We start from the raw sequence: 25,721 nt of genomic DNA on the forward strand, positions 1-25,721 counted from the left end.
ACAATCTTAATCTTGTCGACGTCTAACTAGAGAGAGAAAAAAAATGTAATTTCGTGTATATAAAATAAATTTTTTATCTGGTAATGTTATTTTGGCTCGATTTAACAGCTGTGTGTGTTGTATTCGCAGTTTAAACACGTGTGTGTCAATACTGAAATGAAAATAGTCTTCATTGTATGTTGTACAAAGTAATTTACTTGGCCAAGCTTGACTATTCACTGCCTCATACACAGTAATTGTTCCGAAGCTTCGTGAATATGCTAGGAAATTACAGCAGCCTGTAATCTGTGGCGAAGGAACAGTAATTTATGGACATTCAGTCACGTGCTTTAAAATTGGTATCTCCTGTTCTAAGTACTCCTGGGCCGCCCGCTACTAAGTAAAAATTCTGCATCCACGTCTTTAACACTTTAAAGAGATAATTTGTAAAACTATCCACATTTTAAGCGGATTAGTGTCAACTTCCTACAAATTAATTAAAAGTTGCTATGAGAATGCTTAAACAAAATAAGAAATTATGTTTTAAAAATCTTACAAGCGAGGACTTGGGGGAAACTCTACTTAAAGATTCTTCCAAATAAGACATAAAGCTCATGCATTTATATTATATTTTGTTCGTGACAGATTTTAAACTTTCACGGCGAAAGAAATGTAAGTTTTCCTGGGTGAGAATGACATTGTAATCCATATTTCAAGTTAATTTCGGTCAAATTAAGAAAATTATCAGCGTCGATTTAGCTTACATGTAAATACATTATACGAATAAAAAAAACAATTTACCAGTGGAACTCCAATTCTGAGGCAAATAAATCCCGATAAAAGAACTACTGTAATGTGAACAGTAATATAAAATTTCTGATGCGATTTCCCACACCTAAAACACTACAAATCTCTCTCCTAGAACGGATACATCTCTTTTATAGACGTACTGTCGAGAACCGATAATTTTAAACCTTTTATGCTCTACAGCACACGGTCCAATTTTGTATTCCCTGAAAAATTAACTAACTAGTCTACAATGTAGCCATCAAAATGTAACAGAGTATACACGAGGACATGTTTCGTATAATAATTTCAGAAGCATTCGCAGCCATGTAGAGCGCTTATTAAAACCATTCTGTCCGTGTGTCCGTAAGTGTGTAAAAAAGGTGCCTTTGAAACTTGGAATGTTTTCAATATTCACGTCAAAAGCCGAGCCCCCCCCGAAACTTTGAATCTTTTATCACGTCAATAAAACTACGTCGCTAACAGGCCACATTATCAGACAGTGGAATTGACCGATTCAACACAGGCGGTAAAACAGCGAGTTAATGAGAGCAAACCAGGCAGACGCAAAAGTTTTCGGAACAAGTGGCCTGAATTTTCAGCACTGATAAACACAGCAGTTGGTACAAAATCATTTGATGGAGAACAGCACATTGATGTAAATGGTAAAGAGTTAGGCTCAATAAATATGTTATGACACCAGCACAACAAGTTTTTCAAATGGCTCGAATCCCTAAACAGTGATCATTTTAATTTGAAATTATAATTATTCCACAGGTTTAACAAAACGACACGTATTCCTTGGAAGCGATATTGATGATGAACCGATACAGGCCCAAACACACGTGTCACGATAAATTTTAACAAATTACGTGAATAAAGTTTACTAGTGTGAAGATTCATAACTGGAGAAAGGTCAGATCGATTTTAATAGTTTTGGTATTAATATGTTTTACGAAAACAATTCAGTAGCTACTTCAATTTTGTATTTAATGAAACTTTACATAACATTTTATTAATGTAAAGTTACTTGTTTCTTACACAAAATTAACAAATTAATCCTTTAAATGTTGAGCGCTGTCTTTTCTTTGAAATATAAATTGAATTTTCTCTTAAAACCTTTACTGCCATCCTCACACTAACACTAATTGTGTTTGATCGTTTCTTTCATGTCAGGAGAAAGACCCTTGTTCGTCTGGCGTGTATGTTTAAAAGAGAAATGTAAATATTGGGGTAAAAACAGAGCGAACGCGACGTAACTGTTAAACTTCTTACGTATAAAAATAAGACAAATATATATTTATGATCAGAGGTTTTCACGGCGGTGAGTATGAAGATTTCTGTCTTCTGGGTTGTTGCGCTGTGTAGATTGGTATATGTTTACCAAATGCTTCCGTCATCAGGGCGATGACGGAGGCAGTATGACATCTGAAACGTTGGTAAACATCGACCAGACTACACAGCGCAACAACCCAGAAGACAGAAATCTTCAAATATATATATTTAACTACAGTGTATCTAGTTGGAAGTTTTCATAAGTATCGGCGAAAAATTTGTAAGAGTTCATCATAAATCCCTGGGATAACAAGCAACTACTTATGTTCCCCACATTTTATTAGTACCAAAATCCGCCACCAGTTGCCACTGTACCTGCAGCAGTGGGAAGGGATGCGGGCCATTGAATTCTTCCTCCATCACTGCAGTGTATAAAGTGGAGTTAAAGACGGGCGGAAGGTCGTTCACGTCGTTGACGTGGATGACGACCGTCGTCTGATTCTCATTCAAGCTGTCAGACGCGACCAGTGTTAACTCGTACTAACAAGTAAAACATGAAAGCAAAAAGAAAACAACAAGATGCAATGCAAACATGCGAGACATGCCTTGTAATTACAAATGAGTTAATCAGACACTGGAAACATGCTGAAAGATTAACATCCACACCGCAAGGTCCAGGGGATTCAAATCAATGGAAAAGCACGACTTGGCTCCAGCGAAGTTTACACAGTTTGTTTGCGATTACCCGCGGACCATGCAGTTTAAACACATCAATTATATATATAAAAAACACAAATTATAGCTCACTGTACGAACCAGTACGTGGAAGACACGTGTATCTGAAGCAATGAAATACGCCTTCTGAAACAGGAGTTGCACCCACAAGACCTGCCATTATAAAACAAACGTCGTCGAAGTATTACAGAAATGAAAACAATTAACAATTTGTAACACTTTCTCCGTGCGTAGTCTACTGAGAACGATAATATTTGAGCCTTATAATTATTTTTAAATAATTTTGTAGGACGTTTAATAAATGTGTTAAATACTAATATATCGGGATGCACGCTAGAGTGAAATTAAGGACCCAAACATTCTTAACCTCGGCAGTGGATGGTGATTAAAAGGCCATGCTCTAGACGCCTTACCAATGATCCTATTGAACCGGAGGCTTAGTGGTTTCAGAAGCCAGTCTGCACGCAGTGCTGAGAAGTAAATATTCCGTCACCAGAAATCCAAATCCGGCCGCCTACCCCTCAGCCAATCACTTTACAGACAGAACTATACTACGTGTATACTTTGTATTGATAGTTTGGACACAGTATAAATATTACACGACCAAAATAGTTGTATGATTCGCCCTTTGGAGGCTGTGTTAATTTAAGCTACAAATTTCTACGGATTCATTAAAGGCCATATTCAACGTCCACCTATTAACGAGGTTAAGAATAAGTGGAACTGTACTTTCGCTCCATCTTAAATACGATTGGTATGATACTTGAGACCACGAGGACAAATTAAAACCTTTATCTATGGCCTGAGCACAGTATTAATTGGGTATGTGATCTCCACATGAAAATCTAAGGGGCACTCCAAGGCGGCAAGTACAGGTGTTTGTTAGTAACACGATGTCTCCCAGTACCGGGTTCGTACACTGAAAGCTGCGTCATGCGACAGGCGAAGACACGACCTGCAGAACTCGCTTCGGAAGATTTCTGTCGTCCTCCTCCGTGATCTGAGTGCGATATGTTGGTCGCTCGAAGACCGGTGGGTTGTCGTTCACGTCCTTCACGTGGATCACCACTGTGGTGTAATTCTCCTTCAGGTTGTCAGAGGCCGCCAGTCGCAGCTCGTACTGTTCAGAACAACAAGAAATTCTCGCTACTCTGTTCATACTCCTGTATCTGACATCGTTAATCCACACACACACACACACACAAATCACGTTCTCGCGGTGGCGAGTACGAAGATGGCTGTCTTCTGGGTTGATGCACCATGTAATCTGGTAGAAGATTACCGACGTATCAGAGGTGCTTGCTGCCTTCATCCTCAGGGCGATGGGCCAAGAAGACAGCCATAATCACGTTTTAAATGTGAATCACAAGCGCCTGGAGCCATTTACTTACTATTTTATTTTAAGAAAACTGAAATTAATTACGATTTTTACGATAAACGAGATAACCGAAATTAACTACAGGCTATTCATGAATCTACAGTTGATGGACACAGCCAGTAAATCAGTAAATGATTAATTACATCGAATAATTTTTATCTATGCATGACCTTGCATACACCAAAACAGTCTTTAAGTAACAAACAAATATACACTGACTGTATTAATGTATTCATTTTTTTAACTACACGGTGTAAGGTCTTTCTTGTGAAGACCATAACGGCCCAGATGCCCAAAATATTCCTATCCTTTTATAGTATAACCTGAAAGGTTGTCACCGTGTTCACAAAATCCAGCCACCGAATCCTATACTGAATCACGCGATCTTGTCAACAATCAATTTATTAAAACTTGTAAGACTTGAGGTTCTCACAGCGGTGAGTATGAAGATTTCCGTCTTCTGGGTTGTTGCGCTGTGTAGTCTGGTTGATGTTAACCAACGTTTCAGAGGTCATACTGCCTCCGTCATCAGGGTGGTAGATGTTTACCAAATGCTTCCGTCATCACCCTGATGACGGAGGCAGTATGACCTCTGAAACGTTGGTTAACATCTACCAGACTACACAGCGCAACAACCCAGAAGACAGAAATCTTCATACTCATCGCCCTGATGACGGAGGCAGTATGACCTCTGAAACGTTGGTTAACATCAACCAGACTACACAGCGCAACAACCCAGAAGACGGAAATCTTCTTATTAAAACTTAATTTCAATGACATCTTTCCACCTAGGTTTCCTCCCTTAAGGAGTTCTGTACGAATTTTACATCTCCCCTTTGCGTGCTACGTAACCACGATTAGCTTCTAGGATTACGTACAATGACCTGATTCGTTCAAATTATTTTCAACAGCTCCAGACGCATGCCACACATTGCACATACACACACAAATCTGCAAACAGAAAATCACAGACACACACACGAGCAGTCGTAAGTACACGACAGCTCACAGTCTGAACTGTTTTACAGTAATTAAACACACATTTTTTACACTCAGTATTACTTTATCCCACGCAGATTCATTAAAACAAAATTTAAGTATAAATTTCCAATAATTGCAGCAAAATGAACAAGTTATACTCAATGATGTGCTCTAGATAGGCAAGTAAAGAAGCCGCTAACAGATTACCTCTACAATTTTTAATTATAAAAGCTTGTGTCTTCGTATCAAATTTTCAAAACAGGACGGACTTAGTGATTCTAATCGGGAATTAGTACGGATCCGAAACTTACACTTGGACTTCGCTAAGTTTTAACTTTTCCATCAAGACTGTTAAGAACTTCGATCACGACAGGGGTTTTTAACATTGAAATACCCGGGGAAACGTTCACGCTTTCTCAATAATCGCAGACCGCCGGCGTTACAAATGAACATTTAATTAAATTTCGCGGATATTCAGTAGGAATCGCAGGTAAACAGATTCATATTTCCCTCATAAATTTATTGATTTGTTATTTCTGGTAACCATTCACATTCGGCGGTAAATATCTGTTTTAATCAGAGTGATGCAATATTACAAAAATGTATGCCGGTCGCAAAAACGCCAAGTTCCATTACAGATTTTACATAAAGTGCTACTTTCCCCGAGAGACTAGTATTCATAAATTATATTCTGCTGACTTATACGCGCCGATTCCCTGGATAACATGTCATCAAATTGAAGTCTGAAATTCCTCCTACACGACACGTATTCACGTATACCTAGTTCCGGAGTTTTGAACGAGGAAATATATTCAGTCGTAACGCACAAACTTTGTTGCTTAGAAGTTCGTTTACCAATGCTGTATAATTCTACTTAATTACTTCGGCCTATTTTCTGAACTTTCCTCCACTTTAATCATCCTTTGCAATAACGCAAAAGCTAAAACAGTTCCTTTTCTTTGCACAAACTCCGTGAAGCAGATTTATTATTGAGTAGCTTACAGTCTCTTAGCTGATTAATAAATTACCAGACTTTTATGACAGCCAAAAAGTTCATTACCGTGTTCACAAGAGCCAGAGAATGGACCCTGTCCTGAACCATACGATTCCGAGATGTCATCCTTCTAGGATATTGCGTTATGCAGTCTCGCAGAAGTTGACTGACGATGAGATGCTTATTGGCCTCAAATTGGAGGCAGTAAACATCTCTGAAACGTCGGAAAGCGGCCATCTTCATAGTCGCCGTCGTGAGAACCACAAATCCCACAGGTGACTCCAAAACCTCAAACCACGACACATTTAATATGACCCATCTACGTTTAGGTCTTCACGGTGGTCTCTGACGGGGATAACAAGTGACCTAGTGTTTGTTAAGTGTCTCCGACACTAAGACACCGGCTGAGTTGCGCCATCTACTGTCACTTGCTCTCGTGAGCCAAACAGCTGTAGAGAGTTGGTGTATAAAGTATACCGGAAGTTCAAGCGTCAAGCAGACGGCATTTCAGCCCTCTACCTTCGTTCGTGTCAGTTACTTTAGCGATCTATGTACACAGGAGTTCAATTACTGCCTTCCGACCAGCAGACGTCTCCCTGAAGAACGCTAGCAATTAACGATACTGGATCAATAAGGAGAGACGCAACAGTTAACACCGGAAATTGAAATACCTCGGGTACGTTTGTCCTGTGATATTTATATCTGATGACAATTTCCTAGCCGAAATGTCACTGCCAGAAGATGAGAAGAGGCAAACCACTGTAATCGGAACTACTAAATGGAACACGTTCCACATTAATTAAAGCTTCACTCTATTCGGGATAGCTTAATCAAACTGGTGAACGGACACAGACCAGACGAAATCACACGGGAATCGATTCCCGGTTAGGGTGCGAAGTCTTTTTTTTTTTTTTTGCTGCTAAGTTCAGACCGACTTTGCGTCCCACCGAACTGCCTATCCAGAATACAGACGCACATTTCTCAGGATGCAGATTCAAGCCGACTATTAATGCCTGTTTCCAAGGATAGAAATGCGCAGAGCTGTACCTTCAACTCCACCATAAGAGAATCCTCTGTTAATATTTATATTTCATTCATTTTATACGCGGCGTTCATGCAGAATTTTGAACTGCACATAAAGTTATTAACATCCTTACATATTTTCTGATGGACTGCACCATGCAAAATGTGAGGGCCTGATATTATATGGCGTCACAGTTGGTCCAACTAAACTCATGCAGTTCACGCACGAAAGTATTTCAAGCACTGGCCCAGAGCGTGGTAAATTTAGAACTAGTTTCAAAACTATTAGAGTCTGAAGTAATTGTCATCATAACCAACCATACAAAGTGCAAACTGTAAGTTAAATGGTCCATAAGCTTCGGCAATAAAAAATAACTGAGAACACAAATTTGCATGAACAGGAAATCTAAAAAGAACAAGAAACTGTGAGCTAAACAATTTGTGGGTCATTTAACACTCGCATGATGATCAAATAAAGGGCGAAACAAACAAAGAGTAAAGGGAAACAAAAAGTGATTGTAAATTGTAGATCGGAAACTCAAAGAATGGATTTACTTGGAATATCTAAGGATCGCAGGAAAGCTAACAAGGTTTGTGATAGTTTTTTTATTTAATTATTATAGTATTTAAATATAACACAGACAGAAAATAGGAACAAGAGAAATGTAATGCACAAACAGAGAAGAAATAAAGAATGGAAGGAAAATGAGAAATATTTGTAAAAATAAAATAAACAACAAAGAAAGAAATTATGGAAGAAAATAAAAAAAGTATAAATATTTTGATGAAGATTTATTGGTAAAACGTCATATCAATGTAATGAATATTTGTTATTCGTCTATTTACTGACAACTAACCGCCCGACGCTGAAAGCAGCAACATCGCAGTAAATTTATGGAGTCTTTAAACTTTAAACGCATTCACAAAGGCCTTCAGGTTTCCTCCAGAAAACGACATCTATCGATCACAATCCCAAGATCTAGATCACAATGCGCTGCTACTGCGCTCTGTGAACGTTAAAAAAATATAAAGTGACGTCACAATTAAAATAAGCAATTTTACCCCTGACTATATAGTGGATGCAAAATATTAGCGACCATGAAATACGTCATAGTAAGAGGGAAAGGAAGGTGAAAAGGGAGGGGGCAAGACGCCCTATGCGTCGTCTTCTCCTCCCGCCCAGTACTACAACCTGCTTAAGAATCCTGATGACAAAAATACGTCACACTACAGAATCTAATCTGAAATGATATTTTGGAAGATGGAAAGAAATGTCAAATGAAGTCGATCTGAGGAGATCGGAGAAATGCGGGACCTTTCTATTTCAAAGAAAGTCGACAAACAAAAAAGCGAAGGAAGAATGTGGAGAAAATTGAATTGGTATGAAGGAAATAAAATAGTACCATGTTTTTGTCCTTAGGTTTTACTCAGCCACGTCCGCGTTTTCTATTGGATATGAACACTCTTTCCCCCCCACCAATTATCACAATCAAATCCAACTCCCCGACTACTGTCTGCTATATACAAAATTGCCAAAAACGCCCAACTATTACAGATTGGCCCCGAGGATGGCAACTACAGCATTTGTTGAGATGCTTGATAATCTTAGACATCTGACGAGGTTCATCCTAGAAAGCCGAAGTTGTTCACAGGAAAATGTTAATTGTGAATACGTAGAAGATAATGTGGTTCTTTTTAAAGATGACGTGTACATTATAACAAAATTTTCGCCATTTTGTTGTGGTTTTGGAAAATTCTTCAATAAATGTCCATTAATTGGAACGGCAGTGGGGACGTCTGAAACATCTGTCAATTTCTACCAGATATCCCAGAAGACAACAAACCGGCTGATACAGGAGAGGAGAGGAGAGGAGAGCACGCTGGGTAAACACATCACGTCAAATGCTGTTAAGAGTTTCAGAAAGACGCAGTCTCATGAGTAAAGAAAGCAGTGAATATACCAACAGGATCGTATCACATCATTAGTGGCCAACAGCAAAAGATAAGAAAGGAATAATTTAATTTTGAAGGTAGAACACGGGATTTTTCAGTTAAGCCGTTTACTTAAATTGCTTCCACAATCGCCTAACAACGTTCTCGCAGAGGGAAACTGATTTCGATCTTAATGGCAACACAGAGCTGTTTCGTTTCTTTTGATGTCACTACAAAGGGGTATAATGCGCTTACAGCCATTTCCGCACTGTATACAACTCCGCAGACTTTATTCCAGAAATTTCGAAACTAATTGCCTTTAGGTACGATTTAAAAAGATTCCTATTATTCACTTGCAATTTATACAAATTAAACATTAATAGAAAATAAGAATATAATTCCAAGCTTTAATTTCACGATGTTTGCTTTCAAATACCACACGGAGTTTTCTAATAAAACGGACGCATGCAAATAGAGCAAAATTAGCATGCGCTTAATACAGGATGTCCCATTTAAATCGCACTGCTAGGGTACAAGAATGAAATCAGAAGCAGGTCCACGCATGTAACTGACTCTCCAAAACTCTCTTGGCAGTTAAGTAAATATCATTCGGATCGACAGGCCGCTGATCAAGCCAGTTGCGCAAACGTTATGCTTGGCAAAAAATTACTGGCTTTTTATGGATCCTTAAGGCCAGTTACCGCGTTCATTATAACCCACTACTCCAGTCAGTATTTGGAGACGGCCGTAGCCTATTTTAAGGTACCATCAATATTTGAATGGAACTGAGAAAAACCAACTACACGCCCATGATCATTTTAATTCAAATACATTTTGGAAATTAATTAAAATATCTAATAAAATATGTAAAATTGAAAAGAAATATAATGTTTTTACAGCACGATAAGAAAGTAACCATTATACGAAAAGTTTCATAATCTGTAGTTGTTACCTAATAGACAAATGAGTGGGTAAGAGACGCATACACAGTGAAACAAGAAATGTTTTTACGCCATACAATTTTCGTCGGGAATCCTCAACATAAGTTTACATGTGTGTACATGGGAGATTTATTATTAAAAATTACCCCAGAAAAATACGATGTAAGCATATGGACTGGATTAAACTGTCTTAGGATACGATCCTGTTGCAGGTTTTTGTGAACACATACAAAAATATCTGGGCTACTTTCAACCAGGTTATTCGTTGACCGCCTTAGCAACTAGCAGCTTCTCAAGAATGAGTCTGCAACATGAAGTCAGCTAACATAAATCTATAGTGTAGTGTCAAATACTTAAATGGTACGTGATAAATCATTGTGATTTGACATTATAGCAAACGACTTCAGACAGGTGTAAAGAACTTATTTGTTAGAGTGTTTGCGTAAAAAGCAGCTTTACATTAAGTCCATTTCTCATATTTGAGGCAGCACATATAAGTGAGGGCGGTCGCCTTGTAGGCATTTATGATTAATATGTTGGGAGTCCGGAGAACTGAACTACTGAACATGTCTCGTTTGGGGTCTGTGGCTATTAGGTCCTGGTCTTTGGGTACCAGGTGTGATGTTCAACTGTTAGCAAAGGGATCCGTGGACCGCTCCAATGAGTCATTCAAACTTTGTACGAAGCGTCACAGGAATTACACTACCCTGAAGTTACTTCACAGACATACGTTCAAAGGTTAGGATGTGGGTTGTCTGTAAATTGTTCATATTGTCATCGCCTCGACAGAAAACTGAGAACTCTAATACCAAATTACTAATCGATAGACATAAATCTATCAGTTCAAAAACACTGCTTCATAAAAGCTATGTTGCATAAACTTAATTTCAACCGTTTCCGAGCTGAATTTTAATTTTTTCTGTCAATCGTTTTGTTTAGAGATTACGATGTGGGCTGGTTAAACAGTTTTTCATCTCCTCATTTTATCGAAAGCATACGTAAAACTCTCATATCAGGTTACTAATAGTAGGATCCGAATTGGATTTATAATTCCAACCACCCGTTTATAAAAGCTATACGGTATGATATTGATTTCAACTATTTTCGCGTTGAGTTCAATTTAAAAAATAAACATTAGCGTTTGTTTGAATGTTTATATTGTTGAAGTGATCTGTAGCGTTGTTCGCCTCGCAACAATGGACATTCATCTGCAATGAATGAACATGAAGGTCATTGCAGTACGTAATAACAATAATAATAATAAAAACAGTATTAAAATGTATAATCCATGAGAGAAACCACGTTTTTCTAATCTTTAAACTTTTAAACTTTGACGAATACTTGCAGTAATAGAAATTACCATCAAGTCAATAATTTCTACACCTCTCTCATTTCGTCGTCTTATCGCTAGCTTAGTAGTTTTAACACCCAGAGTTCAGAATTAACAATTCTATGCTGCATGCTTTCAGACTGAAAATTACAAACTGTGCAGTAAGAAAAATAAGACACTTGGACACGAGAATTGAGTTTGCTCCGAAGTGTGCGAGAGAAACGCCTTCCAATTTGCAGCGAATGTAACCAACAGATATAGAGCAGGTTCCATCCATTCGATTACAGTTCGTGTCCACAAATATCGCGAGCATCACTAATCCTTTAAATTCCAAATTGCAACAAATACAAGACAAACAAGATGATAAGATGTTTACAAACTTTTAACTTCATGTGACGAGATTTCTGGTTCTCAACACGGTGCCAAACATGAAGACGGATATCCTCTGGGACGTTGCATTGTGTAAACTGGTATGTTTATTGACGTTTCAGAGACAATCGCTCTGTTGATGGAGGCAGGAAGCACCTATGAAAACGTCGTTAAACTACCAGACTACATACCTAAGTACCTTTCGTAAATCTGGCGATGATATTGCGGACAGATGTAACGAAACTTCAAAATTTATTTTTAAAACACACTTGAATTTAGGGTATATTTCATCACTGAAGGACTATAAAGACACAATGTTTAAAGCATTTCAGAATTTCAGTACGCAGAGATCAGTATTGTGTAATCAGATTTTTTAGTGATAAAATATTACGGCACCAGAAACTCTAGTATGACTTGTATCATTAGTTATCGGTTAAAAATAAGGTTAAATTTGGAGTCGAAAAGCGTGCAAAACATTCCAAGATCTAACATAGCGCCATTATTCTTCATAATTTTATGAATGATAGATCCATTATTCCGATTGGACAAAACGTGTCTGACTTTCTTCTTATGGCTACTAGGTGGCAGCTTTTCCCATACTATGGCAGTTTATTCAAGGACAATGAAATATTGCTCTTACTACCAAAACGCAGAGGTTTGAAACCAGGGGACCTAAATCCAGCAACAACTGTTGAATTCTACAAAACTAATGTAGCTACTTAATCAAACTTGACACATGCTCCTGGAAACGTATGAAATATGAGGCCACCATTTATGACCAAATAAATTTTAGACGAAATTAAATCATTTTACGAACAAATAAAGCAAGGTACCGTGTAGCTTCTGGAAATGGAATTTGTTAATGGGAACTATTTTTCAATACCTGCACAGCGTATAATTTCAGATGCGAGCAGCAATACATTTCACGAAGGTAAGCGTCAAAAGATTAAAGACAACTTTACAAGTCTTGACAAAATAATCGCACAGCATTTCAACGTATATTATTATTATTATTAATAATAAAGAATTGAATTGAATTATTATGAATGCGCTTCAATACAGGCTATTCAATAAACGGCTCACAGGGTCATTAAATGAATTTCCCCATCCTAGCTGTACCTTTGTTTTCAAAATATATTTTTAAAAGCAGATTATAAGTTTACAACGCACAAATAAATTAAAAATGTTTTTAAGTAAGATTTCAAGTTACCATACACCATGCCTCAAACGACATAAGCTTGGGGTCTTTCTTTAATTAAACTCAATTAACTGAATTCTGGCTTAAATACGCACATAAATATTTTACTGACACCAGTTTCAAACACAGGGGACGTTATTTTATTCAATGATTCTACACTTTGCATTTAGCTTTATGAGAGTTTCTTCTATAGAAATCTCTTCAGTCAATTCAGAGCGAAAAGGAAAGAAACATAAGTAAACGGGGATGAATGTGACTTAAGTCGCAGTTAAGATTTTTTTACATTTAATTCACTTTATAATGCAATTTTATAAATGCATTTTAAGTAAGATTTTCAAATTTAATGGTGCAATAAACTGTATTACTGCTCAACACAAAGTTTTGTTATTGCCAACCTACAACCTACATTTCAGCTAGATGTAGTGGAAATAGAGAAAGCATAGTGAGGGGTAACATTGGTAGTCATGTAGGCGTTTACCACCCCAGAATACCACCGCCACGAGAACCTAAATATTCACATAACACTCTCTGAGGCCATTAAATTTAGGAAACTCGTGTTCCTTATATGTCGATACGGGTAGAGAAATTGGTGGTTCCTCTAATTCACCATCGACTCAACAGTTAAAGACAAAGTAAACTTGGCATAGACATTTAATTAATCAAGTTCGCAGTTACATCGGATTATACTATTGACTCACCACAAAAGTAACTGAGGAGCATGATGGTACCATCAACTGAGAGAAGGAGACGTCACATCATCCAGTGACTACGTAACACGCGAGAACGTACGAGATTTCCAGCCAATGCACTTGAGCGATGTCATACGCATTGAAATTGTTGGATCTCCCGATTTAATTAAGATAATGAAAGAGTTCAATGATGTGTACCTATCCAAAGCTTCGTCATGTTCCAATGTTCATCAGTACTATACACAATTGCAACATTAATCTTCGATAAACACGTAAATAGATTAATCGAAAATCGATTAATTCTTAGTCATGTCACTAGAACTGTGCTCGTTAGCTTAAATTTCATAAGCAAAGACATGGACAGGAGAAGTGATACCATTTTGACTGCAGCTTACATAAAATACCAAAGGCAGAAGATACTATGCCATAATGGGAATATCAAATCAAAGTTTATCTGAAGATGACTATTTTTTTAGGATGTTGAGCCATGCAGTCTCGTACAGACTACTAGGCTAAAATACTACCAGGGGAAATATGTCAGTAGACAGACATATTCAAGAAGATTTCTGTCTTCTGTGTAGTCTGGTCGATGTTTACCAACGTTTCAGAGGTCATACTGCCTCCGTCATCAGGGCGATGAAGATTTCTGTCTTCTGGGTTGTTGCGCTGTGTAGTCTGGTAGATGTTAACCAACGTTTCGGAGGTCATACTGCCTCCGTCATCAGGGCGATTCTTAGTATGAAGATTTCTGTCTTCTGGGTTGTTGCGCTGTGTAGTCTGGTAGATGTTTACCAACGTTTCGGAGGTCATACTGCCTCCGTCATCAGGGCGATTCTTAGTATGAAGAGTTCTGTCTTCTGGGTTGTTGCGCTGTGTAGTCTGGTAGATGTTTACCAACGTTTCGGAGGTCATACTGCCTCCGTCATCAGGGCGATTCTTAGTATGAAGATTTCTGTCTTCTGGGTTGTTGCGCTGTGTAGTCTGGTAGATGTTTACCAACGTTTCAGAGGCCATACAGCCTCCGTCATCAGGGTGATTCATCGCAACAACTCGGAAGACAGAAATCTTCATACTCACCGCTGTGAAAACCTCAAATCTTACAGACATATCCATACTCGCCGCCATCAGAACCTGAAATCTCACGAAAGCTATTCTGACAAAATATGGTAAGTATTAAGCTGCAGCCACACAAACCGTTCTCTTTCAAGATCGAATAACTTGTCGAATTATTTAAAAAGGTTTCTTGCTGTCAGGAGAAAAGCAAAAAGGCAAACGAGCTACTGAACTTGAGTTACCGTTCTCTTGGAGACAAAGCGCTTTAGTAAGATATAACAAAACTAAAAATGCATGGACCAGCAGAATTCAGCGGTTTTGATTGGACGGACGTGCGAACAGTTGGCCGCTTTCCAGCCGCCATTTGCTGCAGAGAGAATTGACGAGAGCGAATTCGTTAATTTGAAGTCGTTTTAACTTTTAAGCCGTGAGGATTACCATATAAACGCTACTCGCAAAGTGAAGTGGATTAAAACAAGCGAAGCAAAAGTGCGCGAATGCAGTGAAAAGCTTGGCGATGCATGAACAATTAATGTTGTTTTCCACAGGAACGATGCTCTGTTGCATTTTCGAAACAATGACTGCTGTCCTACTACCCGGCTACAACAGACGAAAATATAAACAAAATTATTAAATTTAACCTACTATTAGGAGCCTCTGAGCCTACACCCCAACTATTATCCGCGTCAGTTCACTTGGCATCTGCACTCAGATGTGATTTTGGCCCGGTTCGTTACGGCACGGTTTAAGCAACGGGATGGCAAAGCGGGTATTCATCCATAAGATATCATGAGTGACGATGTTTGTTCCACTGTTATACGTGCGAAATACTTAAAGGATAAATGATATATTGGACGGCTGTGAGAGCGCGTCATGATAAACTCTCTTTCCATAAGACGCCAAGATAAATGAAGCTGACAGCATAAGAAAGAATGGAGTAACAGAACGCTTAATGGGTCAGAATCTCTAGTCTTTTACGGAAAATACTATTTCGTTATAGTGTCCAGAATAACCCGTTATCGACCTCTATCCCGAGCCAGTTAACCCCAATCCACACGAAAACACAAACCATATTTGACAGCAGTGCCAGTATTAATTCAGTGAACATGCATAATTCTTCCAAACTGTGTCCTCCTGCTAGATATTAAATTAAATTTGTGTGTACTGTTTTTACATCCTCGAGGCGTACCTACAAGTACTACCCTTCTCAACAACCTTGATTTCATCGTCCCAATACCACTTGGTAATGAGTAGCAGTCACAAGCTCCTCACACTTCTTGTAATCTTGTTACTTCTCTCTTGGGTTTAAATATTATTCTCACTTTGTTCTAAATTACTCTCAACCTACGTTTTCCCACTAGAGTGAGAGACCAAATATTACACTCAGAAAAAACCACCATGCAAAACAGAAGAACCTGTATGTTTTAATATTTAGGTGTTTAGATAAGAACAAATTATTTTGAATTGAATAGTATAAACTTTTTCGCAACCGTAGTCTGCTCTTAATTTCTTCGTGAATATAGAAATGCAAGCTCTAATTGCCTTTGTACCTTTCTGGAAACAAAGCCTTGAAAACGGAAGCAATTAGCTGACACAGAGAGCAATTCGTTTAATAAATCTATATCCACTGATAGTCAACACATTTCCCAGGAGTCCTGGTAGGTGAAGCACGCTTGCCTCGGCCTCGGAGTTCACGCGATGCTAAAACACCATCATTCATATCTTCAGAGGCCAGACGCGTGATATCCTAAGCACCGGCACTACAGACGACGGACAGCCCTGTAAGCTCATCACTGTCTTCTCACTGTGCGTGAAATCCATCATCAATGCAGTGATTATAAACCGGCAGAAAGCGAACAGTGACTGACACACACATCGCTGATTACAGTACTTCCACTTTTAAATATAATCAGTGTACGTTATTACATCACAGCAAAAGTTCCTTTAATACAGACATTTAGTTTTACACTAATTACTTAATTTCAAACTTTCTTGCTTTGTTTTACGCTGAAAAGTATTAGCGCCTCGCCGATACTGAAACTTTCCTGACACCACCGTTGGCTTCCATCTTGCAAAGTCAGTCGACAAAGCAAATGCTTTCGCACGACGCGACGGACTGGTATGGAAAATCTTTTCCAAGTAGAAATAAAAGCAAAACCATGTTCCGGACAATCTCAAATCAAACTGCTTTCAGTTTAAAATGTCCGGGGGTCAACACCAAGATGCGGGAATCTCTGGGTCTAGAGCATTTGAGGATTAATAAAACCACAGGCCCTCAAGAACTAGGTTAACCTGCAACGTTGCCGTTCTCATGCCCTGCTGCTGTTTAATGATTAGCCAATCAAATTTGCAAAGCGAAAACTCTGCTGTAATGAGTAACTGAGATGCTTAAACCTCGAAACCTACAAGAAACGTATTTTCATGGAAATTAAATCAATACGCGTTGTTACTATACAGTAGCAAATATGGTTGTTCTTCTCCTGGGAATAAAGTTAAAACATGAAGCTGTCTCTGTGCATAATTAAGAGCTCCGACATAAAGATTTGTTAGCAAGTGGGCGTATAACTCCATGCATTCTTAATCTCGGTCCTAGTTGGAGATGGGTAGCCAGCTCCATGAGTTACTGACTTTGAAATAATGGAAAGCTACTTTCGTCCATGTAAGATCATGATTATTCCATCTCATTCAGGGTCTCCTCACGTTTCATCTACCTATGGTTTTATTTGGTAATCGTTCATTCTCCATTCTTTCAAGATGGTCTTCCTGTTTTGTTAATATGTTCTAATGTTTCATGTTACCCAACCTTTTATTACCAGTCGCACACCCTCATTTATAAAAACAAATGACGACAGAGAGCAAAATTTCGTCTCAGGGGGTACGAATGGCCATAAATATGTATCTACATATATGAACCTGCCACATTAAGAGTGCGGGCATATGAAAATGACATTTTTACAAGCACCCACATAATACTGAAGGAACAATGCATGACTCAAGTTGATTAACCACAATACTTCAACTGCACTAGTGTGACAGCGCGAACGAACTGTGAAGCTGATCATAAATGTTGACTAGGTGAAGATTTTGATAAAGCCGGTCCTGACGTACGCCATTCGTTTAGAGACAGGGACGAATAAGAGGAATCTCAGTATAGATTTAAACCCGTCACAGATTCGAACAGACTACCCCATGAATGAACACCAATGTAGACTAGACAGTCACCGTTACACCAAACCTCGTTCATATAGCTCAGGAAACGAAGTTGAAAGAAATAATAAAAATACGAAATAAACTAAGGCAAAGTTTATAAACTACAGAAAATATATTCAGTGGCTCATACATAATACAAGATAAAAATCAATAACTAATATCTGGGAGATATATTACAACAGGCATTTGATCCAATAACCGATACTGACATAACTTTAACATCAATTTGTTTTCAGTACTCAATACGTTCTATAAAAGCTGCTAAATGAAGTCAGTGTAGGGGATATTCGTACCTCATTTACCTGGCATATTGTGCTACGTTATAGAAAATTTAATTTAATGCTCGCACGATATTCCGTATTAGTTCGTATTCCATAGCAGCCATTGTTTTCCACCATCTTAGTTCCATTCAAGAGTTCTTAATAGTTAAGAGCCTCTAAAGGCCTTAGACTATATTTGATTCATTATACTGAAATAATTTATCCATTGTCATTATACCATTTACGGAAAACACACCTATTTATCCACTGTACCTACTTCTATTCAACACCCCCTTTTACTATTTTCTTTGCTACCTTACTTCGTAATTCTGCTGCTTACTCAGAAAACAAACCACAGAAAATTATCAGAAGTGGGTACTCTAAGGATCAGTTAAATTCAGTCTGGATTAAAACAATATTTTTAATAATGTTGATATTGGTCTTGTGGGTTTTCGACTTGTAGGTAGATACTGACGTTTCGAAAGAACATACTGAATTCAGCTCTGACAATGGAGTTCGTATACCCCTCCGAAACGTTGGTATCTACCTACAAGTCTACACGACATTACGCCCGAGAAAATCAACATCTACATCAGCAATGTAAAAAAATCTCAAACAACCATATCAACAATCTTATACCAGAAGAGCAAATACCAACTAGTTCAGCTGTACGAATAACTTCTTGCATAACTCGTGCTCTGAAGATTCTTGGATAGGATAAAACCATTAACGGCCATAACTAATTTAAACAAATTCTGATGTCACGTGACATTTATTTTCCATGTCACTCTACCGTCCACCAGAAAATACAAAGCATTAGATGAAATGTAATCCCAAGTATGCAGAGTTAAAATTCCGACCCAAAACGTGTAAGGTCAAAATCTAAAATATAATTTATTCTACTCACACATTCATAAATCCGCCCATCAATCAACCCGTAACAACCATCCATCAAAAAGCGTACAAATTCATCACTCAATCCAACCATAACCATTCATCCATCCATCAATTGACCAACAAACAAAATATTAATCGATTCATCTATCAACCCAATATTTCACACATGCTGAACGAAGAAGCCACAGTGAGCAGAGATTTGCTGGTGGCAGTACTGACTGATGAAAACAGCTCACAAACCAGCTCGTCTAATAGTATTTAATAATTCAGTCCATACCGCAAAGAAAACTCGACACTTCACCAATACAAAGATCAACTGGCTGTTTAAGGAAATAATCTATTTTCACACTGAGACTCGTACAAAATTGATCATACTAAACGCAGCGTTACTGATTATTACAGCAGATGGTAAGTAAAGTTACCATTGGGCTTTAAAGGGTTAACCTTAAAACAGCCAACCTATGCCTTCAAATTTATGTCAGGCTTACACAAGTTTCCAGCGATTCTCTGCCCTGAGTGTATTACCTGTAAAGTAATCATCAATTATTCCAATACATTATAGAGATCTATTTGCTGTAAAACAAACATACATGTTATATGAAAATACTGAAAAGTCAAATTACTGTCTCCCATTCCACTTCAGAAATTTTAGTGTTAAACACGTTTCCTGATAACTCAATTTCATATACGTGGTATGCGAGTTCAGAGACTGAACAATCAGCTAAAACGCTTGGGAGGAAATGTATCGTCGAAAAGCTGAAAAGCGGAAGTGGGAAATGATTTTTACCGATGGTCAGATGGTCTATATCGACTATATCGAACTGATGTGTGGCCGCTTGGGGAGGGGGGGGGGGAGTCCCACTAACAGTTAAAGACTGAGTTTTAATATTCCCCAGCGGCGAGTATGAAGGCGCTTCTCTTCCGGAATGTTGCACCGTGCAGCCTGGTAGAAACTGACTGACGTTTCAGAGGTGCATACCGCCTCCGTCATAAGTGCGATTTCCCTGGCAAGGTTTTACCTGAGGACGAAGATAGATTCCAGTCTCCAGAAAGTTGTTTTAATTTAAAAAAATCAGGACGATGGACAAAGTCCAAGAAGTTTGTTACTGCACTAATACACGTTAGTCGTCATCCTATAGATTTAACGCCTTGCAGTCAAAGCTCGTTTTGACAGTCCGTACCGCAAAGGAAACACAACCTATAACCATTACGTAAACCACTCGGCTAACGATGTTTACTCACATGAAACCCATAAACACACTTCGTGGGCGAAATTCAGGATTGTTGATTAACAAAACAGGTGGAACATACAGTTACCATTAGGCTTTGAATGGTAATTCATATAACCGTTAAGAACCTGGTCTATATAGCAGCTTCGGGAATTGTTACTGTAAACCTACTATTTATTTTTTATCGAGAAGAGAGCTGAAGACAATTAAATTTCGAAAGTGTTAAAAATAAGGCTCAAGATATGGCCTAGTGCGGCCATTTCCGAACACGACAAGGAACCTTTGGGTCCCACAAAATGCGGAGAATTTCTTGACAAGCTTTTCAACTATGGATAACTCAAGAACGTAAAATCTACGTTACATTTAAAAGTACAAAGGCTGGAAATGCAGGCAGATGCTTGATATCAAGTACTGCCCGCACGTACCAATACTCAGTTATCCGATATTTATAAACATGAATCAACTCTAAATTTCGATATATCCATTTCACCGAATTAACACCGACAGTTTATGTTCGATACTGTAGGATAGGAGACCAAAGGCCAATGATAGCTCATGTCACTTTTATTATACAGCATTTATCATACAGAACGTTTAAAATTAAAGTATACAAAATTAATTTTTGCCTGTTTCATACAGGAGATGGGAGGAGACGGAATTTTAAACCCAGAGCCAACAAGCTCTTCCCAAATTAAACCTCATGTTAATTTCCTCGTGGATGTAATTTTTAATGATTACTGTCGTTCCCAGATATTTTAACCCTGTCATATTTAGAAAGCGTTTATTAAATAACTTTTTATTATGATTTTGTGTTACCGAGTCATGGAAATATAAGCCTTAGTTCACTCTACATTTACCCCTAAACCACCTTCATTATTAGCGTCTAATAGTTTACATCTATTACGAAGGACTTACAATTACATGTGTCCTTTTTACGACATCATGGCGTGGTTCATAACACGAACAGCATAACATATTTTCTCGATTTTAAGAAGCGTCCATGATTTAGTAATAGGTCTTCAGGGGAAAAATACGTATTATTACAATAGCAGTTGTAAATTTTCAACACTTCCGGAATTTTCATTGCCACTATCTTTGTGTTTAATGTCCATAACTAGTTTTAAAAGCATTAAGAACCTCTTTGAACTTTACACATAATTCTTTGACAACGATTCTTAAACGCCAACAAATGTAAGACGAACGCCACTTCAAAAATTCTAAAATGTAAAAAAGTGCGTCTTAAAATCGAGTAAATCCGGTATTAAAAGCAAGAACAAATAATTCTACCAACAGTTATCCCCCCCCTCAAAAAAAAAAAAATCACTGATAAGATTGAAAAATCAAATTAACCTAATAGACGCTATTTTTTACTGAGAGGTAAATATATAGTCTTATTTTCGAGGAACAGGTGCCATGTATTTCAGATTAAGTTACATAAGTCAATGCACCAGAAGAAATAAGTCAGGCCTCAGGTCCATTACAAACCAGATCGTTTAAAGCATATACCTGCAATGCGCCTGTATATTCACAACAAACCAAACTACCCTCGCCAACAACACGCTGCTACAGCGAGACAATGCAATTGATTGCTAAATAAATCCTCACGTTGTCAGGGGAGTGACCAGGACTTATTTCAGGGGAATATCATAAAATTACGGAAACTGCTGTGTCCCCACGGCCAGACAGAAGCAGGTATAATCAATCGACAATGGTCGAAGAGAAATATTCTGCATAATTTACAATGACATTCCGTATTTCGTTCTAACTGCGTAAATGGAAATGTGGAATAGATTTTGTATTTTATTAATGCAGGGGGGAGACACTAGCCTGAAGCGAAGAATGGGCATTACAGTGACGCAGAAATAGAGATAAATTTAAATTATAAACGTTATATTTTATGCAACTATTTTCAATATCAGAACACTTCTGTGTGTCAGTGTTAACAAGAATAATTAGACCCCTTAACTAAACAGTGCTAAACCGACAATTTGAGGCTTTCGGGGTACGAATTTGGGTCACAGGTACAACGTGAGGATACGCAACCTCACCATCTTCAAACAGCAATTCAGTAATCCTGTAGAACAGTACAATCACAAACCGGTTCAGTATAAACTCAAAGGGAAACAGTCTGACATACAACAAACCAACTGCAGGTATTCAGCCCCTTTGATGGACCCAGGATCAGTACGGCATTCCGTTTAACTAGTGTGCTGGAAATCTAGACGCGTAGACACTATGGCGTTCAAAGTTTTCTGGCCTTAAATAAACATTACACTTATTATATGAAGCGAAATCATGATCCTCGCCCGTGCGTGTTAATATTTTACATTTAATTAAGGGATTTTGGACCTTATTGGATATTATTAATGACTGTGTATCTACTTCTTTAGATTCTCCCATCTTTCTTGATGGCTAATTTACCAGTTACATATATATATATATATATATATATATATATATATATATATAGTTAATATCTTTACTGTCTTGACACACACATATCCAAATCATAAATCTGTATGAGGGATTTTTATGTTAAAATTTAAGAATACTGGGAAGTGCAAAACCTTCTCGTTATGCTTGAAAACATTCAACTAATGGATACTTAACACTACCAGAAATTGTTCAAATAAATAAACTGTTAAATTGTCCAGCTCAATTCTACTGATCTGTTTGCAAGAGTGAAGTAAATCGAAATTTTTATTCAGTAGCACATTCTACAGGGACATTTTTTTACCCCATCCAATTTCGACCCATAAGACAACGCGTGCCTGAAGTGGAATGAGTACAAGTCGAGAATCGACTTACCCTCTTTCTCGTCTCGTAGTCCAGTGCGCCTGCTACGTAGATGGCGCCAGTCATGTTCTTGACTGCAAAAGCTCCTCCTATGTTCCCGCTTGTGATCTCATATCGAATACGGGAGGCTGCAAAACAAACAAACAAACCAACACTCATTATTAACTTCACGTTAAGCCGACAAAAAAACCAACCACAACAAAATTAAAGTTGAAACTAACACTGCTGTACCAGAACCCAAATGTTACTTTATTTGGCGTAGGAAACCTATAAAATGAAACCTTCACGAAGCCACACACAACGAGAAACGCTAGAGGTTGAATTACACAAGCCACACACGTGTATGACTATTATTAACAGAATTTGCGCACAAATGGATAACATTGAAGCATCTGCTATTGTACGAAAGGAGTACCCATACATCGCTGATAAAAATGACTATGTATTATGTCATTCTTACCACAAGAACCACATTTCTGCCCTCAATGAAACCACAGTTGTTAACTGTTTACATCGTTAAAATTTTAATATTACCTTGTAAAGTAGTTCATTTACTGGAATATAAAAAGAAAACCGTGATAATACATCTGTCTCGTGACCTTATCCAAACTTCAATATGGTAAGTTAATTTTAATGTCGCAAATCAATTAATGTCCACCTTAGGGACACAGTAGTGTTGAAGATTCTGGTTACTCTGGTTCTCAACAGTGGAAAAAAACCTTCCTATTATTAAAAACTGATATAAAACGCTTTAGTTCCTAAGAAGGTTTGACGATTCGTAACCAAACGCTAAAACTTACTTGAATAAAAAAGATTAAGAATGTATATAAATCGTTAGGAAATGTACAGTAGAATTTCCCCAAAATAAAATAAATGTGAGACACCAAATAGTTGAACAAAAAGTTCAAAACCAGAGATGGATTACACAGTGACACACATCGGGCATGCAAGATTTTGTCCTACTAGACTTCACTTAAATTCGCAGTTACAAATTTCGGCCTTATTTCATTTTACTTACTATTACTAAATGCGGTTTAGGCAGTACTTTCCTCCGAAAAGTTGGTATCTACCTACACAACGTGTTACGACCCAAAAGAACACTAAGCACGTGTTCCACTCCCAAACAGTGGCCGGTGGAATTATGGCTGGCTGACAGTTACTGTCATCTGCCACCGTCACGAAGACCCACTGCAGTTTCACAAACGTTTACATAAATACAATAGGCGAGCGGATACCATCCGCCTCGCTCCTTGCTTCAGTATGTGTGATCTGAGGCAGGTCCAGCCGAGTGCACAAACATTCCATTCCATTGTCAGTTCGGTATTGTAGGAGACAATGCAGACCACAGGGTAGTGAATCTGGAGATATGTTCATCTCAGATGTCGCTCGTACATAAATAATACAGAGCATTGTTCAAAGGTGCACTGGAGTCCATTCATTTACGCAATGCGTTCTTCGCACCCATGAAAATCAATTCATGCAGACACGGGTCTGTAATTCTACATACGAACACACTGATGTAAAGTCAATCACACTAAGAATTTATACGGGCATAACAGAACCATGCACGCTAGAACCAGAATATGATTTGGTTCATCGGGTAAAATTGTAATTTAAGGCTTTGCGGAAATGAATTCTACCCAGCGAGATTTGTGTTTCTCACAGAGGCGAATATTAAGATGGCTACATACACAATTCTTACAAACCTGTTACACAAAACTTAACATATCTAGCTGTAATGCTTCTTAAGATATATCCTCAAGGCACTGGAAATGAATTTCGGGAAGTCGCCATGTCTCAAATTCACACTTCTGACATGAAATTTTAAACTAAAATTTCTACTTCAAAAACATGAAAATATTTTAAAATGTCGGATTATATCAGAGTTGCGAAGAACAAACACGAAAATAAACTCAATGCGTATATCGAGTTGTTAATTTTTAGTTGCTGAGACGGAAACATCACAATATGAGCTCAGTTTCTAAGAGACAGACCTCATGTCTGATCACGTTATAGAAGTCTCGTGATAAGTTTCTTCCATGGTTTGAAATACGCAACTGCATAACTTTAATCCTGTATCGGATAACTCACACCATCAGAGCTGAGTCGGAGTTCTGAACTTGCTTCGTACCTTTCCTTCGCTTTTCTTGGAGGAACCGAGCAATTCAAAGAGAAGACAGGGGTGGGGGGAGTACAGAGTCTTGTCACAATTTAATTGTGTTAAAATGGTTTCACAAAATAATTCCCTTTCCATGCGAAAATTTCCTTGCCAAGTTTATATACATCCCTGTGGTGCTGACGTTTCTAAATAAGGGAAAACACGCCGAAATGATCATTAAGAAAGACGAAGCGTCGACATTTTGGTGCTGAGACTAGGTTGTCATGCTTACCAACCGTTGCCACTAAAATCTATTTTGAACTACTGGACGTTCTGTGCTGTATCACGCGACTTTAATCCTCAGTGATTTAAAAGTAAATTTTGCAAACGCATCACCACATTTCTAATTAATTATTTAAAGACAGCCTAGTTAGATGTTTTCTATTTAGCTCAGGACGGTCTATTTTCTTCCCTTGGGCCAAAAATAGTTTTCCCTTTGACTCAAAAGGCCAAGAAATCTCTCCAGCACTATTTTTGAAAATTAACAGCCAATGTTCGTTATCTTAAA

General features: G+C 38.0%; 1 protein-coding gene across 8 annotated transcripts in view; it reads right to left on the reverse strand.

The window, feature by feature from the left end:
- CadN (neural cadherin) overlaps nt 1–25,721 on the reverse strand; it is a 620,389-nt gene that overhangs the window by 36,864 nt on the left and 557,804 nt on the right. For 5 of the 8 annotated variants that reach the window (XM_087349488.1, XM_087349484.1, XM_087349483.1 and 2 more), the window contains 2 exons: nt 23,068–23,183; nt 3,731–3,895 (listed from right to left, as the gene is read on the reverse strand). In XM_087349488.1, coding sequence (XP_087205614.1) covers nt 3,731–3,895; nt 23,068–23,183 — 281 coding nt within the window. Of the gene's footprint in view, nt 1–2,415; nt 2,581–3,730; nt 3,896–23,067; nt 23,184–25,721 lie in introns of all 8 variants that reach the window. The other 3 variants (XM_087349487.1, XM_087349486.1, XM_087349485.1) reach the window with 1 other exon arrangement.

The sequence above is a fragment of the Zootermopsis nevadensis genome, unplaced genomic scaffold (genome assembly GCF_977971745.1).
Source record: "Zootermopsis nevadensis isolate Lab colony 2312 unplaced genomic scaffold, Znev_1.0 Znev_ptg000016l, whole genome shotgun sequence".
NCBI lineage: Eukaryota > Metazoa > Arthropoda > Insecta > Blattodea > Termopsidae > Zootermopsis > Zootermopsis nevadensis.